The sequence below is a fragment of the Pteropus alecto genome, unplaced genomic scaffold, assembly GCF_000325575.1.
Source record: "Pteropus alecto unplaced genomic scaffold, ASM32557v1 scaffold50, whole genome shotgun sequence".
Taxonomy (NCBI): Eukaryota; Metazoa; Chordata; class Mammalia; order Chiroptera; family Pteropodidae; genus Pteropus; species Pteropus alecto.
The window spans coordinates 756,507-775,903 of NW_006431918.1; the positions used below are offsets into that span (position 1 = coordinate 756,507).

At 36.8% G+C, this 19,397-nt stretch overlaps 1 protein-coding gene and 1 pseudogene across 9 annotated transcripts in view; both read right to left on the reverse strand.

Annotated features, from left to right (window-relative positions):
* The window catches only part of ELF2 (E74 like ETS transcription factor 2), an 80,420-nt gene that overhangs the window by 15,997 nt on the left and 45,026 nt on the right, over window positions 1-19,397 (reverse strand). For 2 of the 9 annotated variants that reach the window (XM_015585073.2, XM_015585072.2), the window contains exon 1: window positions 5,158-5,497. The exons of 5 other annotated variants lie outside the window; for them this stretch is intronic. In XM_015585073.2, the coding sequence (XP_015440559.1) occupies window positions 5,158-5,215 (58 nt within the window). In that variant the 5' untranslated portion in view covers window positions 5,216-5,497. Of the gene's footprint in view, window positions 1-5,157; window positions 5,498-19,397 lie in introns of those variants that run through there. 2 more of the 9 variants (XM_006906214.3, XM_006906215.3) reach the window with 2 other exon arrangements.
* On the reverse strand, window positions 11,591-11,709 carry LOC112475123 (annotated as a pseudogene).

Genomic DNA, 19,397 nt, shown 5'->3' on the forward strand with positions numbered 1-19,397 from the left:
CCCCAAGGCTATAACATAACAGGTGAGTGAAGAATACAAGTGAATGCAATGAAAAGGGAGAAAAGATAAAGGTCTAGGACATTCCATCTTTATGTGTTCCCCTTTGACTTTCTAATCAATATAGTTGCACTATAAAGTTTAAAAGGGAAAGAATAAAATTATTTTCTGAAGTAGAGCTGTCCAATAAAAATATGACACGCTACATATAATTTTTAAATTTCCAGTAGTCACATTAAAAAAAAGGAAGGTGAAATTAATCTTTCGTTTAACTCAGCATAACCAAGATATTGTCATTTCAACACGTAATCGATATAAAGGAGTTTTCCACTGCTTCAGCTTTTATGTTTAAATTAAATTTTTTAAAATTAACAATTCAGTTTCTCGGCCATATTTCATATACTCAATAGCCTCATGTGGCTAGTGGCCAGGTACTGAAAAGTGTAGACTAAAATTGTATTTCAGCTATACTCAAAATTTTTTGCTAAAAGGACCCTTTTATACCCAAATTATTGAGGCCCACAGAGATTTTACTTGTATAAATAATCTTATGTACAGATATTTATCCTACTTGAAATTAAATCTAAGAAAATTTAAAAATATTTAGTTCATTTAAAATCATAAACCAAATACTTTTAAAGATGTTCTTATGAAAATAATCTGTCTATAACAAAAAAAAAAACTTCAGTGGGTAGCTTTGTTTTACACCTGTGCAAATCTTTTTAATACATGGTAGAAAACAGCTGAACCTTAGTATTTGCTTCTTCATTCAAATCTCTTGCAATATCAAGTCATGTAGCCTCCAGAAAACTCCTCTGAATATTTGCGAAAGTGAAAAGGTAAATAATGTCTTAGTATTATTATGAAAACAATTTTGACTTGAGACTCCCAGACCCCCAGATCAGAAATTTTAGCTTTTAAGAACTGCAACTGAAATTTTTTATCAGATGTAATTAAATCCCCAAATTCTATCCTGTTTTTGTAAATTTTACCTTCTAAACATAAACATCAGTGTGCAGATGAAAAATTATGCTTCCACTTCCATAAGCACACAGTACTTTGTCCACTTACACATGAAAGATTTTTTAAAGCTTTTCATAAATATTTCCTTGCATCCTTTTGAATACTGAAGCTCCAGATAACACATGGAGTTTAAAAAATTATCAAGAACACTCTCCTGACTGCCCCCTCCACCAACCAAATTTGTTTCTAAAGGACATTGTTTTACGCTGAATTATCCTGACTACACACTGATGTTACTCTTTAACTCAGTTTTTATATGAATTTTAGTCTAATAATGCAATGAGTTCCAAAGAGTAATTTCTTACACACTTTCAAGTAAATTTTTTTCAATACTGCCATTCTTCCAGTTTTATTTCAACACATGCTTCATCTTTTCATATCTTAACTTTTTTTCAAATTGATTATCTTTTCAAGATACTGTTCCAAAATATAAAAAATGAGAAATAAGACTTTCAAGTTCAAATTTCATGATGAACTTAGACAAACTAGACACACTGTTGTGTCAGTAAAAATGCTTAGTCTAAATTTCCAGAAAATTTTCTCCCTTCAATTAATAACTACATTAAAGTAGAACAAAACTTCTGGTGACCCTATTTCTCAAGTCTCAAAAAGAAGAAGAAAGAAGTACACTTGAGAATAAGGCAGAATATTTTCAATTGAAAATCTTCCAGAAAATCGAGACCATATGTACACAATACTTTCGCATAAATATTAAGAACATTCGTTTTCCCTATGTTATAAATATAAAACTTATATATATGGAGAGAGAGAAAGAAAGCTGAAATTATACACTATAACATAGTCATTTGCAACATCTAGACATGGCCTCAAGTTCCAATCTGGCACAAAGACTGACTTAAAGAGAAATTAACCTCCACTTACATAACAACCTTACAGACATAGTCACTCATGTGGCGTAATGTAAAGAAATCCAAGAATAGAAGCCTTCACTGTCCATTAAACATTTCTGAGCCACTTATAATCTTAGAACTTCGAAAGTTATTAAAGATCACCTACTCAATCCGGATGAAGCCTTAAAGTGGTTAAGTCACTAGTACAGAGCTAGTTTAGTGACAGCTAGACGTAGATCCTCAGCTCCTGACTTCAGGGTTAAGGCTCTTTTTCATATATCATGTTGCCAGGAAAAGTAAATATTTTGTATGTTAAAAGAAAAGTGATTTTTAATAAATAAGCTTATTTATTTATTTCATTCTTTACTCACACTCCTCTAACAGTATAAATGTTGATAACTAAAGCTGAAACTAAAGCTGACAGTTATCGACTTTAAAGGAGGAAAATTAAAGCAAAAATATAGCCTCTAGTACCTTCCCATACAATAGTAGGGGCAATATTAAGTGCTTTATTCTTACTTAGAAACAGTTATGCTAACAATATTCAACTTAAAGCTTACCTCCTCCACAAGTTTTCATTAGTCTCAGTCATTCTACACTAATCATCAACCTATTATAACAATCACTGTAGTTTTATTAACGTTTACATATTTATATATTATGTAGATTTTCATCTGTCTCCTCAATTAGATCGTAAAATCTTTGTGAGGAAGAATTATGTCTATCACCCGATGACTTCCCTCACGGGAATAAAAAGGTGTCATTCGGTGCATTTTACAAACACAAACATTACAAAGTACTCTCCCAATGTTACTGGAAATGGGCAGCAATAAAAATTTAGATCCATGGTTCTTTATTTTATGGGCCACCTTTCCTCCCCAACTTTTAACTCACTGAATAAACCTTGGGTAAATCAGCAAACCAGTCTCAAGTTTCCATCTAAAACAGGGCTTGTAAAGAAGCTTCAGATTACATGAACATGATTGAGGAAATAATCTGAAAACAATTATACATAAAACATATTCTTTACAAGACATTATAGCTATAAAGGAAATTTCGACGTTAAGGTTTGTATATATTGAAGAAATGCACTAGGGCTGGAAATCCGCATTTAACTTTAAAAAAAAAAAAATACCCTTAACAAAGGGAAATAAAATTTTGGTATTTTCAAACTGTAGACTGTCTATATGTACCACTCCAAGCAAAATATTCACAGGTCACATTCACTTTCGCTGATAATTCCAAAAGCTTATGAAAAAGTATCTTCCATTGGCAAAATTAAGCCTTCCACTCTACAGTATTTTTCAAAAGTCTAACTGCAGGGGTTATTCTAAGGTTCTCTTGGTACGTTCAGAACCACTGGAAACGTTTCTTGAAATGTACATGTTTAACCCTCAGAAACATCACTAACCCAAACAATAACATAAAGCCCAAAATTCCATCCTTTAATTCATATTATGTTGTTATTAATAGACTGAACATACACAAAGGAACCAAGTTCTTGTACTTGCCTCAGAGTATTCCTTGTACTCTGCCTCTTATTTACTAATACTTAAGTTCTTGCTCTGATTAGAAAGTAACTATCAAATGTGTTTCAATCACGACTCAGTAAAATTGTGATTTTTCTTTGGGACCTTTGAAACGTTTAGTATGACATTTTATAGAATAAAGGCTGGTCACTCATTATGTGTTATACAATACATACAATTTTAGTATTCTAGACTTTATTTGAACTTACAAGTTCTTCTGCTAGAGATACACGTGTTTATGATTCTCCCAAACGAGCGGAATCAGTTTCACCAACCAAGCTACTAATTTCACGTTCCCTCCCCAAAAACAATGCATGAAAAACAGAGAGTAAGATCTTTCACAGCATTACTCTTTGCTGACTATTCCCCAATTCCCATCGATGGCCCTATGAAACAGAACCCGGGGAAAGGAACATGTATGTTTGTTACTACAGTAAGTAAAGAGGATCCAAGCACTGCTACATCCATTCGGGGCCCTCACTGCGCTGTCTGCTATTAAGTAAAGCTGCCTTTTCTATGTAACTTAAGTCCGTGCCCTTCCGCTGCAGCAGTGGCGCTGCACATCCCCCACCCCCGCGGCCACTTCCGTGTTTACACTCCTCTTCCCTCCAATTCCATGCGTACATTGTCAGCTTCACTCCCGCCCAATCTTCATTGGCCCAGCGCGGGCCCAGAGTCCCGCCCCCAGAAATCAACGTTCTCATTTGGAACATCTCGGCGAGGAGATTGGAACCAGAGGCCTGTCAATCCCGTCCGTTCTGTCCTCTCCGAGGCGCTTCCGCTATGGTGGGAGGTTTGGGGGGGAGGGGAAGGGAGAGGGGGCAATTCCGTGCTGAGACTTCCTTAGGGCCAAGACTCCCTCGCGTCGCCCCACTCCTTCACATTCACCCACTGTTTACAAAAATAAACGTTCTTCTCTGACGCCCCAACGCTCCAGGTCAGGGGTACAAGATATTCCGTGTCCCACCCATTCTCCCTCCTAAAAAAAAAAAAAAAAAAAAACCCACGAGGAAAGGGGCATAAACCGACTTCTTCACGGCCACCCATTAAAGCCGGAGAGGGAGGCGGGCCGCTAGGAGAAACAGCATCCCGGGCCACTCCACGCTAAGTGACCCTTTCCCGGACCGTTACTCCTGAGACCGTACGAGCTGGGGATGTGAAGGAGGGTCAGAGCGATTTTTTTTTTTTTTGGCGGGTAGCGGTCTACCGGACATGGCCCGGGTCTGTCTCGTCCATGCGGAAGTCATGAGTCTGGGGACCAAGTCTGAGGGGAGAACGGGGCGAAGGTGGCGAGCGTTCACCGGCGGCGCCCGCCGCCCCCGACCGCGGGCAGCAGCGGCCTCTCCGGCCAGACAGCGTGGCAGGCGCAGCCGGGAGACAACAGCCTCACTCACTTCCTGGTTCCTCAGCAACTAGGGTGAAGCGCACAACTCGTCCGCCCCCGAGTCCCCAACTTAACTGCGGCTCGGTCCTCCAGCCGCCGCGGCCGGCGCTCCGCCCGGCAGCTGCCGGCGCTGCTCGCCAAACCCACCCCGAAGCGACAGCGCCGGATTCGAGGCAGGTTACTCTCCAAGGTGATCACTTCCTGATTCGTCGCCTCCATTACTTCATTCACTACCCCCCTTTCCCCCGGCCGCCCCAGTGACTGAGGTGGACACTGTACCCCCGGCACTGACCGCCACAGGGGAGTCACCTGCCTTCCGTGCACCCTTCTCCTGCAGCACCGATGCACAGGAGAAAAGTTCCCCTGTCCTTACCAGCCCGGATGAGCAGATCCAGCTGGTTCGTGGGTCCCTCATGCAGAGACGTCGCCATGTTTATCCCCGGGCTGGAGCTGCTGCTTCACATTGACTTACACCGTGAGCAGCAGCGGCAGGGGAGGAGGCGGAACCCGCGGCCGGAGACACGCCGTGCGACCGACACACACTCACGCACTCGCACACACTCCGACGCCCGGATCCTTGCGCGTCCTCCGACAGGAAGCCGAGGCCGGCCCGCCTCCCGCCGCGGGGCTGAGAAACCCCACCACCTAACGGCAGGGGCGGCGGCGGCGGCGGCGGCGGCCGCCTCGGCTGGCAACGCGATCCTTCCGCCCCGCGCCCAGACAGGAAGTCCCGGACGCCCGCCCGGGGAGCGGCCCGGCCGCGGCGAGACACCTGAGGCTGGAAGGCGCCCCGGCGGCCGCGGCCAGGGCAGGGCCCCTCGGCAGGAAAAGGCACATTTCACGCTCTGCGGAAGAAAAGTCCTCAATTGTCCCCACTCTGGAAAAGAGCCATTAATCAGATTTTCTTCCTGGAAGAGATGAAATACCTAGTCCCGCAGCTGTAAATAAAGGTGGCTATTTAACTCGTTTTGGCCGTTTCAAACCTTATGCAACATGTAACCCGTTTGCTTGAAAGAGCTGCACTTCAAAACTGGAATACCAAGCAAAAAAAGTCAGACCCACGAAATATTCTAAAAGCTGTGCTTGAAAAGTAAGGCGCTTCCAACTACTTTCAGAAACCAACTGCGTCCTTTTCCCTCAGTTAAAGGCACACTAAACAAGCATTTGTAAATAAACAGAACATGCCTACCTCTAGATTAGATCATCCTTCCTCAATTTGCTAGTCATGAAATTCATGTGTCCTCTCATTTCTATTTAGTTCATTTGGGAACAAATATACGTATTTACAGCATCATCTACTTTTTAAAATCTTGTTGATAGAAACTAAACCTTATTACAAATAAGGTACACATTAAAATACAATAGAAGAGGGAGATAAATTGTATTCGGTGACTATAAATTTATTAACATAAAAAATCAAACCAATAAAATGACTCAGATAAGGCTTCATTAAAACAAAAAATGCTTCCCTGGTTTCAGAATTTTATAACATAAAAAATGTTTTGAAACAAAATTTGCCTTAAAGTTAGTTGTTCTTCACAAAATTTACATAAAATGGTGCCTCCTACACCCTAAGTGCTCAATAAGTGTTTGCTGAATAAACAAAGATTTGGCAGTTAAAATTTAAAATAACAAGGTATAATTTTTATGATCTGAATTGAATGAACTGTGCTGATAATCTAGAGGAAAAATTATTCTTCCGCTAGTAATATTATGCAATATTATTTATTAAATGTTTGCCCAACATGTCAGTGCAACTTCAGAATTTACATAGCCCATAACTATTTTTTGTCATTTCTTCTAAATACTTATTCCCTTGGTCCTTTCCCTTAGACCTACCACCATGAACCCCACTCTTCCAAAACAGAACCTGAGGCCATTTCCAAAGTGCCACTCCCCTTAAATCGAATAAGGATCTCTTTCTTGCATTAGGTAAACTTGCCACCTATTAGACAAAAGGAACTATATGATTGGTAGCTTTTATTTTTTATTTCTAGTCAATTTAAAATAAGGATCATCCACTGATGGGCAGCATCTTAAACTGAGACAGTTTTCAGGTCAGCGATGATAAGGAACACTAAGAAGTAATTACTGGCTTTAGGCAGATCATTCAAATTACAACAAATCTGAATTTCCACTCCTACTAGTCAGTAGTTTTTCAAGTATTGTATTTACAAGACAGTAATAGACGTGAAAGGTTTTTTTTCTGGAGGTGACACGTAAATTTGGCTCAAGAAGGAAGCCTGATGCATAACTTTTACTTTACTATCTGTATCTTGAGATATATCTTAAGTGAATAGTTGTGTGCATGTGTGTATTTTACTCTCTGTACATCTTAATTTTATATATCCGTGTCAGCCTTATATTTTTAAGTTCCAAGAGAACAGAAGCTGTACCTATTCCTGCATAATACTTCAGTTATTATATACACACATATATAAAATATATGCATGTCCATAATAGAAATTAATGCAGAAAGACTAGAAAATATTCCTATATATTTAAAGCTCTTATAAAAACACAATTTCCCATACATTAATGAAATTCTGCCATGCTATTATAAATGGAATTATACCTTGCTAATTAGGCTTTCAAAAGCTACCAATACTTTTTAGAGACCAATAATACTATACCAGGAATAGCGACAAAGGATAGTATGCTGCTGGAAATATAAACTGGGACAAACTTTCAGGAAAGCAGTGTGGCATGATATATCAAGAGTCTGAAAAAGGTTCATATATTCTGACCCAGGAATTTCATTTCTGAGGCATGACCTGAGGAAAAAAGGCATTCAATGGACTGTTCTATTAAAAACGTGTTTGAAGAATTTTTAACATGGTAAAACATTAAAAATATAAATGTAGGATTTAAATCTATATGTACTTCTTCCATACGATATGACTCAAATCATGTAATATATGAGAATATATGTATATACGTGTATGTGTGTATATACACACGTCACACACACATCTGCATTTCTCATCTTCAAGATTAAACAGGTATTAATAAGCAGAATAAGAAGAAGAGTAAGAAGAATAGGTAGACTAACATGGTAGGCACTACAGATCAAATTCGTATTCTGCTAATAACATTACAGAAAGACATCCCCTATGTCAAAGTTACTGCTGTGTCCTAGCAGGAAAAAATAAGGTAAATAGTAGATAACTCTTTTGAAATAAAAGCCACTATGCGAGAAGCTTTACCTTCACTTTTTCCACTTATTCCTCTTTACCTTCCTATGGAATAGATTGTGCTCATTTTATAGATGAGAAATCTAAGGTTCCCTGACTGAGGCCATGGAGTCAATGGGAGGCAGGGCCAGGAACTGATCCCAAGCACCTCCGACTCTCAAACACTCCCCAGCCACCAAAGTAACAAGGCCCGTTTATCTGTTGTGACGCATTTAGTACCTATGGATTTTCTTGTCTGAAAATTCTTTATATTTCTCCCTTCAAGAAGTGGAGCCTAATTCCCCTCTCCGTTTGAGTGCGGGGCTGGACTTAATGGCTCACTTCTAACAAACAGAATAAAGCTGAAGTGATGGTGTGTGACTTCAGAAACTCTCTGCTTGATTTCTTCCTTTAGTGTCACCCTCTCATAGAAAGCCAACTCCCATGTCATGTGTATACTCAAGTAACTCTGTGGAGAGGCCCATTAGGCAAGGAACAATGGCATCCTGCCAACAGTCATGTGAAGAGCTATCTAGGAGACAGAAATCTCCAGCTCTCATCAAGCCTTCAGATGACTACAGCTTCCTGAAAGATCCTGAGCTAGAACAATGCAGGTAAGGCACTCCCCAGTCCTTAACCTCAAAAACTGTGTAATATAATACACGTTTGTTGTTTCGAGCTCCTAAATTTGGAGTAATTTGTTAATTAGCAAAAGAGAATTAATGCAGAAGGAACAGTTTAAACTCCCAACTTGTCACATTCACAGCTTCAATAAAGAAAGAAAAGAGTGAAGTTTGTAAATGACCTCTAATTTTCAACTACAGAGTCCTGAGCAGTTCTTTCCATTTCTTAATTCTTTATAGTCTGGGCATCGACTCTTTCTTCCTCCAACCTTCCCATTGTAAAAACAGACTTCACAATATAATCAATATCATTAAAGTCTAATATAACCAAAAATAATTAGATACCCTTGCTATTGGAATGATTTTATGGATCTATAGTAACCAAGGTGGAAAAAATTATTGGCAGATATATAAATATACAATTGTTTCCAAACCCGTATAGAATTTCAATGTTTTTATTTTTAGCTTGCCCTGGTGACTTCATTTGTGTTTCCCCTTTATCTAGTACACAGAATCTCAAAATACTATGGTTAGAAAGGAGCCTAAAGACATCACTTATAGGTTTTCAAATAAAAAGTAACTTGAACACCATGATCTCTTTTCGTTTCTACCATGAATGGGATATATTACACTTTAAAAACCAAACATAGAGTTGTGTGTTCTATCAGATACTAGTACAAAGGGCAAAACAGGCTTTAAAGTTTTAAAAAAATTATAGGCAGGAATCAAAGGGAGGAGACATTCTATCCATTAATGTTATCTTTCTCTAACTTGGGAAAAGGATGCCAATTTCCTATTTTAGTAATAACGGCTCTTTACCTACCAGTGGTAGAGTTATTTGAGAACCACCGATTTAGTTCAATGCCCTCATTTTACACATCAGGAAACTGAGGCCCCACAAAGTTAAATAATTTGGCCAAAGTCACACAGTATCGATGATTTCAACGTCAAAAACTCCACAAAACAATTTTCATCTATAAAACTTGGAAGTTATAAAATGGATGAAAAGGTAAATCCATTTTACTATTGTTTATTAATTTTAAGTTGTAAAATGGTTGATGCTTTGCTTTTTAATGTCAAAAGCTAAAGCAACGTTAAATGTCTATAAGCAATTAAGAAAAAAAATGTAAAAGAGATTTGAGCAGTGAATGGTGGGAGAACAGTAAGAGGAGGCCAAACAGTCTAAGCTTGTCTGATACAACCGAACTAACAATGAAATTCAAAGGTGTGGTGTGTTGGGCATGTTTAGGAGAAAAAAAAGGATGAAGAAAACCAAGCTATAAGAAAAACATGTCTATCAAGGACAAGCTGAAATCAAGATACACAATAGATATAGGAATGTAGTCTATAGATTTACAAAGGAAAAAAATTATTTCATGTTTTATACTACTGTTTAACTCTCTATTTGCAGTTTTTATACTTCTATTTTATTTAATAGTAAGGTTTTATAAAATATTATTAAATAGAATATTGCTAAAATGAAGATAGTCACATATTCGTTCATTTATTCAACAAATAATTACCCAGCACTTATTTTGAGCAAGTTTCTGTTATAGGCGCCTATTTCTGCACCTAACAGTACTAAATAATGTGACAAAAGAAAAAAATTAAGCCTTTCCAATTCACACAGAACCCCCGCTAAGGGTGAAATTCTTAGAGACAGTATGATATACAAAACTGCTTATAAATGAAGCTAGAGAATAGTGGGCATATGCTACATTTTGGACTCTACTCAGGAAAGTTAAATTATTTATATGTATAAAAGTGTACATAAGACATGGATTTTTAATAGGGGGTAGAAAAAGGTAAAATTTTGTTAGAGAACTATAGATTTTTCTAAGAAGGGCCATGGCTATTTTAAGACTGTCAGAGAGATCAATGACTCCCCAAAGTTGTTTTATAGATCGCGAAAACCCTATGATGAGTAGGGATCCAGTACGTATGGTTTTTAAGACCGATGATTTGGTTTATGTTCATGTTTTCTGCATTTTACTTAAGTTATCCCTGGGCCAGACTCTCCTTGAGCTTACTGATTCTTCACTTAATGGTTTATATACACTAGGCAGAACACTGCTTCTAAATCCTAGCAGCCACTCCTAGAAGACTAGAGTCATCCAGGCTAGAAGTTTGATTCAGCTGTGTTCCTAGTTCAGAAAATCAGCTCATACAATTTTTGAGAGGGATTTAAAACATACATGAAATTACAAAATAATAATAATAATGTAACAAATAGTTACATTCTCACTACATAGAACCAACAACTGTTATCATTTTGTTATTTATGCTTGAAGGTTTTTTAACCTAAAAAATAGCATATTACAGGTGAAGACAACATCTTTGACTACTGCCTCCAGTCCTCATTCCTGCATTTCATCTCTCCAAAGAAACCACTAACATGAGTTTTGTGTATATTCTTCCAGTCTATTTCTTACACTTTTGTTTTTGTGTGTATATATATTTATGCTTGTGTATGTATGTGTGTGTGTGTGTATTCCCAGAATGACACATAGCATTATTTTCCATGCTTTGGGTACATAAATGACGTTATACTGTATGTGCCATTCTAAATTTACTTTTTTCATTCAAGATTTACATTCTATCCATATTGGTATAAGTAAATAGAACTATGCTTTTTAGATGCTATGAAGTATTCCAGTACATGAATTTACCCCATTTTATTTTTATTCATCTAATTATCTACTAGTAGGAAAATAACATTTCTTCCATTTTTCACTTTCATAATCGGTGCTGCAAAAAGTTCTTATCTATGTTTTCTTAAGCATTCATGTTAGAGCCTCTCCACAGTATATACCTACAAATAGAGTTTTTAGGTCACAGAATAAGTGCATTTTTTATTTTACGTTAATTTCCGAAATAGCTGTATAAGTCTAAAATCCCACCAATGATATGTTCCCATTTTTTCTCACATTCTTTTCAATAAAAGATTGATCAGGCTTTTAAAATTTTGCCATCTGTTCGGTGACAAGAAATTTATTTATTTATTTTTTTACGCCTACAGTACCTGGTCTTCCTAGGTGGTCTCCCATTCAAGTACTAACCAGGCCAGACTGTGCTTAGCTTCCGAGATCAGACGGGATCGGGCTTGTGCAGGGTGGCATGGACGTAGACAAGAAATTTTTCACTGTTGTATTAACTTGCATATACTTGGTAAGTACTGAGGATAAACATTTTTTCATATACTTATTGGCCATTAACATTTCCCCTATGAATTGCCTATCCATATCTTTTGTCGTCTTCCTATGACACCTTTTGTCTTACTGGTCTACAGAATGTTAACATGTTCTAGATAATAATTCAGATATGTGTTGCAAATATTATCTGCCAGCCTGCTGTCTAACTTAATTTGGTTGGTCTATGGTATCCTTTGTCCTACAAAAATTTTTAATTTTCATGTAGTCAAAATACACGTTTTCCCTTACAGTGTTGTTAAACAGTCCTTGGAATAAAAAGCATATAATAAGTTAGACATATTTAGAAATTCATTACAATAAAAATACAACACATCAAACTACGTGTGATACAGCTAAAATGGTACTTAGAGGTCAGGAAATGAAAAAGTTTAAAAATAAACTGGCAAAGCACATTCAATTCATGAAGATGGAAAAATTAACGGAACAAACACAAAGAAACAAGAAGGAAGGAAATAATAAAGAACAGGGAAAATGAAATAGAGAACTATAATTTAAAAAAATAGAGAAGATTGACAAAACCAAAAGATGATTTTGAAAAAAATTAATAAAATGGATAGACCTTGGCGGGAGTTATCAAGAAAAGAAGGTGCAAATATGATATGCCAACAAAAGGGGAGTGACAACTACAGATACAATAGCTATAAAAAATAACAAATCAGTATTATAAAACAACTATATGCTAAAAAAAGTTGAAATCTGGATGGATTATATAAACTGTACAAATTTATAGAAAAAATCAAATAGAACAGTACATAGTAAAGAAATTAAAATGTAGTCCAAAACCTTCTCTCCACAAAATAAAATCTCTTCTGTGTCCCTTCAGGCAAATTCTAGTATATTTTAAAATGAATTCTTATCTTATAGAAATTGTTGCAGAAAATAGAAGAGAATGCAAATGAAAGCAACCTGGATTATTTATGAGCCTAGTGTAATCTTCACTCCAAAACCAGAAAAGAATACAAAAAATTATAGCTCCATATTACTTATGAAACGTCCTTAAACTTAAAGCAAATCAAAGGAAAATGATGAGCGATGTGTATTCTCAAATGCAAGGAGAGTTCAATGTCTGAGAAACTGTCAACTGACCGCATTAATAGATTAAAGGAGAAAAACCATGACTTATCAAAGAATGCCAAAAAGCATCTGATAGGACTCCATACTTATATGTATAACTAACACGAAAACAAAGCCAAAGGAATAAATGGGAATTCCTTACCTTGGTATATATTATATACTAAAATCTACAAGAAATATTAAACTCCAGGTTGAACCTTCAGATACACTCCCTTCAAGATAAAGAACAAAAAGAGGGACGCCAATCGGTGTCACTGCTCTACCACGATGTTCCTGTCCCCGTCATAAGAAATGTGAAAGAAATATGACTAGAAAGAAGAGAGGAGAGCTTAGTTGTCCAGCCGAGGTCCTCCTAGACCAGTAAGCTCCCAGCTGATCCACAGATGGGGGAGTAAGCCCAGCTCATCTCAGTACAACCATACAGCTAACCCACAGGCTCAGGAGAAACAATAACCGGCTCTTGTTTCGAGCCACAAAATTGGGGATGGTCTGTTACACAGCAATAGCTGATAGAGGAAAGGAGTGATGGGTCTCTATTACTGGGCAAGTAAAAATGTAAAATGTGGTGGATGTCTATCATGGAGTACTGTGCAGCAGTTAGAAACAACAGATTAGGAATATGCAAAGTAACATACGTGGATATTAAGAACAGCACTTACTAAAAAAAGGATGAAACAAAGTGAGATACATCGTACCACTTATATAAATTTTAAATATATACAATATACACACTCAATACACTGAAAAAAAATACCCACTAATCAAATTAGATTGGATAATTATGAGGGAGGGAGATGGGACTGCTGTTGTATAAATAAAAAAAAAATAAATAAAGGAATAAATTAATTAAAAATAAAGAAAACAGGAGAGTATGAAATAGGAATCTAATTTTACTTTCCTAATACAATTTATTGAATAGTCCATCCTTCCCCACTAGTTCATTAATCCATGCCTGTTATATACCAGGTATAACTATATGCTTATTCTTTGTTTCTGGGCTCTATTCTTCCTTACTAAACTATTTGTGGGCCAATAATACATTTTAAATTTTTCTGTAGCTTTAGAATCATTCTTTATAGATAGGAGGAGGACAAGTACTTGACACTTTGTTCTTTTGCAGAACTGCCTAGACTATTTTTGGATCTTTATCCAACAGTTTGTCAAATTCCACCAAAAACAAGTCCTCTTGGGCTTCTGACCAGAACTGTACTGAATTTATAGGTTAATCCAGAAGGAATTAAAGGCTTTGCCATGTCCAGTTTTCCATGTGTGTTTGTGGGCTAAAGATTAAAGGAATCAAATGGTTTGGTTTGTTTAGGTTTATTTCTGCTTAAGTAAGCTATATATCTCTTCATTCATTTTGTCGTCAATGAACTCAAATTCTTATTTTCATAAAGATCTTGCATATTATTGTTAGGTTTATTCCTAAATACCTAATTAAGCTTTTTTACTATTATGAATGGGATCTTTTTTATTTTCTGATTATTGCTCTTGTATACAGCAACCCTAATGAATCCTCCAGTTTTAAAATCTATATACTCACAAGTTTTACGTTAAATTGCATATCACAATTTTGTTTCTTCTCTTCTGATTTTTATATCTTTTATTTTTCTTGGCTTATTTGCATTTGCTAGGAATCCCATTACTAATGCTAGTCAGTGAAGAAGTAAGCTGGTATTCTCTTTCCCCATTAATATATAGGGTTCTTTTTGCTATAGATTTTTAACATATACCCCTTTATCAAGTCCCAATCCAGACTGTCTTTTCCCTCAGAAGATGATGAATTTTAATGAATGTGTTTTGGATCTACTGAGATGATTATATTGGTTTTCTCCTTTCATCTATTCATGTGGTGAATTACATTAATAGATTTTCTAGTATTTAGCCTTCCTTGCCTTCCTAGTATGCATTTAATCATGTACTTTTTAATCAGTGCCTGATTTGATATTCTAATTGTAGCTAAAATCATACATAAATTCAGCAATAATTTTTTATACCGGATCATTTTTAAGGTTAAGGTTATACTAGCATCATAAAATGAGTTGGAAAGCTTTCCCTCTTTCAATGTTTTCTGTGACAGTTTGTGTATGATAGGGATTATGTAGCCCTTTAAATTTAATAAAAGACCTGGGTCTGGAGTTTACTTGAATGAGGGGATGCATATGTGAAATTAAAGTATTTAAATGGTTATTGATCTGTTTAGGTTTTCTATTTCTTCTTGAGTTAGTTGTAATTTTTATAAATAGAAAGTTGTCAATCGGTGGTTCAATTCTTTGATGCCATTTTTAATTTTGTGTCTGAGTGATTTTTCAACTTTGACAGAGATGTGTTAAAGTCCCAATGTTTTGTAGACACGTCCACTTCTGTAATTCTGAAAGTTTTTGCTTTAAATGGTATTTCAAGGCTATGTTGTTAGATGCATGTAAGTTTATGATGTTTATATTTTCTGGATTGTTCTTTTTAGCAGTTTGAAGGGTCATTCTATGTCCAAATTAAAGATTTTCACTCTAAATTTGATTTTATTACACCGGCTTCCTTTGGTTAGTATTTTTCTGATGAATATATTTTCCATTCTTTTTATTTCATTTTGTTCTGTTAAAAATAGCACAGACTCATATTAAGATCACAATAGGTGATTTTAATATAATTTATGATGTTTTGGATTTATTTCTACCTTCTTGATTTACGATTTGTACTTCCATAGGTTTTTTTTTCCTTTGTTACCTTTGTTAAATTGGTCAAGTTTAGTTTATTCCCTCATCTACACCTCCTCTCCACCAACTTAGTATTCTGGAAGCTATACCTTTTATTATTTTAGTATGTTCTAGTTGCTAAAAATACATGTCCTTTTCACTTCTCATCTTCTCCAGATCATGATTCACACAGTTCCTATTTTATTCAAGGGCCACCACAACCTGGTTCCACTCTATCTTTCTAGCCTTCTCTCTCTCAACCATATGTCTCTACAAAGCCTAATCTCTAATTAAACTTCATTATTTGTCAGTCTCTAAATAAAACACAAAATTCCTGGCATTCTGTTCTAGTTCATGATGTCTTCTGATTCACTCACTCATTCAACAAATACTTTACTGAAAACCTACTCAGTGTCTGGCTCTGAGCAACAACAGTGAACGGAGACATGGTCTCTGGCTTTATAAAGCATCGTGTGGAAATAGTGAACAAATAAACATGGTATAAATAGCGTAAAACTTCATGAATTCATTAATTCATATAAATTAACAGGTAATGGACTCCCACCTTTCGCTCTACCTGCAAACAGCAGTCCCTGGGCACACAGATACCACCAGGTGGCACCAAATCACAGCCGGACCTCAGACTGATTTGATACCTTGGTTTGAACCCTGGGAAGCAGTCCACACACACACTTCACACAGGCTGACTTGGGTCATTTTATTAAACTCACAATTAATGCCATATTTTATGCAATTTGAGCTTCTTTTGGAATTTCTTACTACCTTATTATGGGAGTTTATTGTATCATAAGTTTTAAGTGCTGACCAAAAAAAAAAAAAAAAAAAAGACTGGGAGGCTATGACAAAAATAATAGAACAGTCCTAATTGAGATTGAAGAGTATCAGCTAAAGCCTCACTCTGAGAAAGTGGCATTCAAACTGAGATCTAAAGGATGACTAGGAGTTAGAAGCTGAAAAATGGAAAGCAGTATGTTCCAGAAAGAAAATGACATATGTGAGCCCTGTGAAGGTAAAGTATGGATTACTGGAAAAGTGAAAAGATAACAGTGTGTATGTTGGGGAGAGCGGGGTGGCTCAGGTATGATAATTCATCAGAGTATAATACTTAAGAGCTTAGGCTCTGGAGCCCTACTTATTATCTGAGCTTAAATCCTTGCTTCAACACTTAAATAGCCATCTAGCCTTGGAAAAGTTAGCCTAGGGTTTTTGAGAGTATTAAATATGTTAATAGGTAAAGCTCTAAGAACTATTCCCGGCAATAAACTAAAGAATATTTTAAATGTTAAGAGTTTTGGTTTTTGTTGCTATTATTTTTTATTATTATTACTATGGTGACATTGGTTAACGAAATCCAATAAGTTTCAGGTGTACAATTGTGTGTATATATATTGCATTGTGTGTTCACTGCCCACAGTTAGAGTTCTTTCTGTCAGCACATATTTGACCCCTTTTACTCCATCTACCTCCCTTCTCCCCTCCGCTCCCCTCAGGTAACCACTAGTCTACTGTCTATGTCCGTGAGTCTCTGTTTGTCCTGTTTGTTGCTATTATTGTTATGATTGTTTCTAGATGGATGAGAAAAGCTAAATTATTCAGTGTCTTGAAGGCCATGTTAAAAATCTTGAATATCATCCTGCATGTAATTAGAACCCACCGAAAGATTTTAGGGAAGGGTACTATGTGAACAATTGATTGCTTGGGGTCGCAGGGAGAAAGGGCAAGAGTTAAACAAGACCAATTGGAAGGCCATGGCCGGCATACTACCGCATACCAAAAATAACTACAGATTGGACTAGGCTAGTAGCAGTGAATACGGAAAGAAAACAGATTCAAGACATATTTTGGAGGCGAAACTGACATGATTTGTAATGGACTAGGAGGTAAGGGAGAAGGTGTAAATGATGACTTCTCAACCAGAAAGCCTTTGCTAATGACAAAGGTTCTTTGCCTAACAAACTTTAGTCAGGCTCCTGAACCTTCTCCTATGCCCATCTATATACTTTTTAAAATCCAGTTTTATCAAGAACCTAGCTACGTCTGTTTAGCTAGTCATCAGAATCCTCCATCCTCCATATCTGATCACTCATGACATCTAATTGGGTTCCTCATCCTCCACCACACCTCAGATGATGTCTGATTATCCTGGCCTGTCTTCAGTAAGAATTTTCTTAGGTTGGTTTAGCCAGAACCCGTCATTACTCCTGATATTTCCTCTTAGTAATTTTCCATCCACAGACCCCCACCCTGCTCCTTGGCTATAAATCTTCACTTACTCATACTGTATTCAGAGTTGAACCCTCTCTCTCTCTCCTCCACTGCAATATTCCATTGCAGTGACCTCTTATCTATCACGATAGTCTCCCCTTGAATAAAGTCTTCCTTACCATGCTTTAACAAGTGTCACTGAATTTTTTTTCCTTAACAATGCCCAATGAAATTTTATTTATCCTCCCAGGGTCAGCTAAAATATGAACTTTCCATCACAATAGCTAATAGCTCTCTTCTTTATGCTCACTGATTTCATTAAACCGTAGGTTATACAGTTTTTTTCTTATGTCTTTTCCCCAATAAAGAGCCAGCTCTCTTACAGTAACAGCCATATCTAATTTCTTGTTCTAGCTCACACACAAAAAAGTGCTATGCATACCCCAGGCAGTCTCAGGCAACTCCACAAATGGTCTCAGACCCCAGAGCAACTCCTTATGCATTTTTCCTTCCTTTGGTAAGCATAAGAATTCAGCCTGCTTTCTTCTGTTTTCAGCTCTTCTGTCTTTTGGAATTCTCTTTCCTCTAAGACCAACTAATTAACTAGCCTCTCCTCTCATTACCCTCCCCTTTTCCTGCAACCTCCAAAAACAAGTATATGGGGATTTTGTTATAGCGCTTGCTCCTAATTGAAAAACAGAAGGTAACAAAATTAAATACAAGGTTATACGATTTTACCATGGTGGTCTCTAATCTATGGTTCCTGGCTCCTTCTGTGAGATGGTAAACTGAATGCACTGGCTTCTGCCCTTTACTTTCATTCCCAAGAATGAGGTTAAATAAAAGTTCTTCCCTTTCTTATGGAGGCCTCTCTTCTCAAAACATAGGCCTGCAGATGAAGCCTAGATATAATAATTGGTGTCTTCTTGCCTCAAGTAGATAACTGGCACTTCTGAGAGCCTCCTAAATAGGCATGTCATGGTAGCAATAGAATTAAAAACAAATGTGATAATGTCAACTTTGTTTTTTCCAAGTGGCTAAAACTTAATGTTGTAAACCCAAATAGATGCTAACTGTAGACCAATGTCTCTAAAGAGAAAGAAAGGATGTTCATTTAAAAAATTATAGAAATGTTAAAGATAAAAATACCTCACCCCCTAATCCCACTGCTCCCCAATTGTAGCCAACCACTCCAACAGGCTGAGCTTTTAGCACTGTCTCCTGATTTTTACGAATAGGAAAAATAAGTCCTCACGTTTTTGATGGTACTATTGCCACACATAAAAAAAGTAAAATGATGAAATTTAGGAATGCTTACTTCTATTTGTCTTTCTCTTTTGCCCCTAAACCCAGAGGCCTTAACTGTCAACTATCCCTTATGAAGAAATTTAAATGTGGCCCACCACAGTAGCAATAATGCAACCTGGAAGCTTTAGGTGACCATACTTGGCAATTCCATCTTTCCTCAGCTTTCTCCAGCCCTACCTACTTCATACTGTTATTTCCTTGAATGCTTGTTTTTTTTTCAACTTAGTTGGTAAGCTTCTTTGAAGCCAGGTACCACATGCCATTCAACTGCAAAATCACTTACTCCTTGGGAGCTATGACAGGA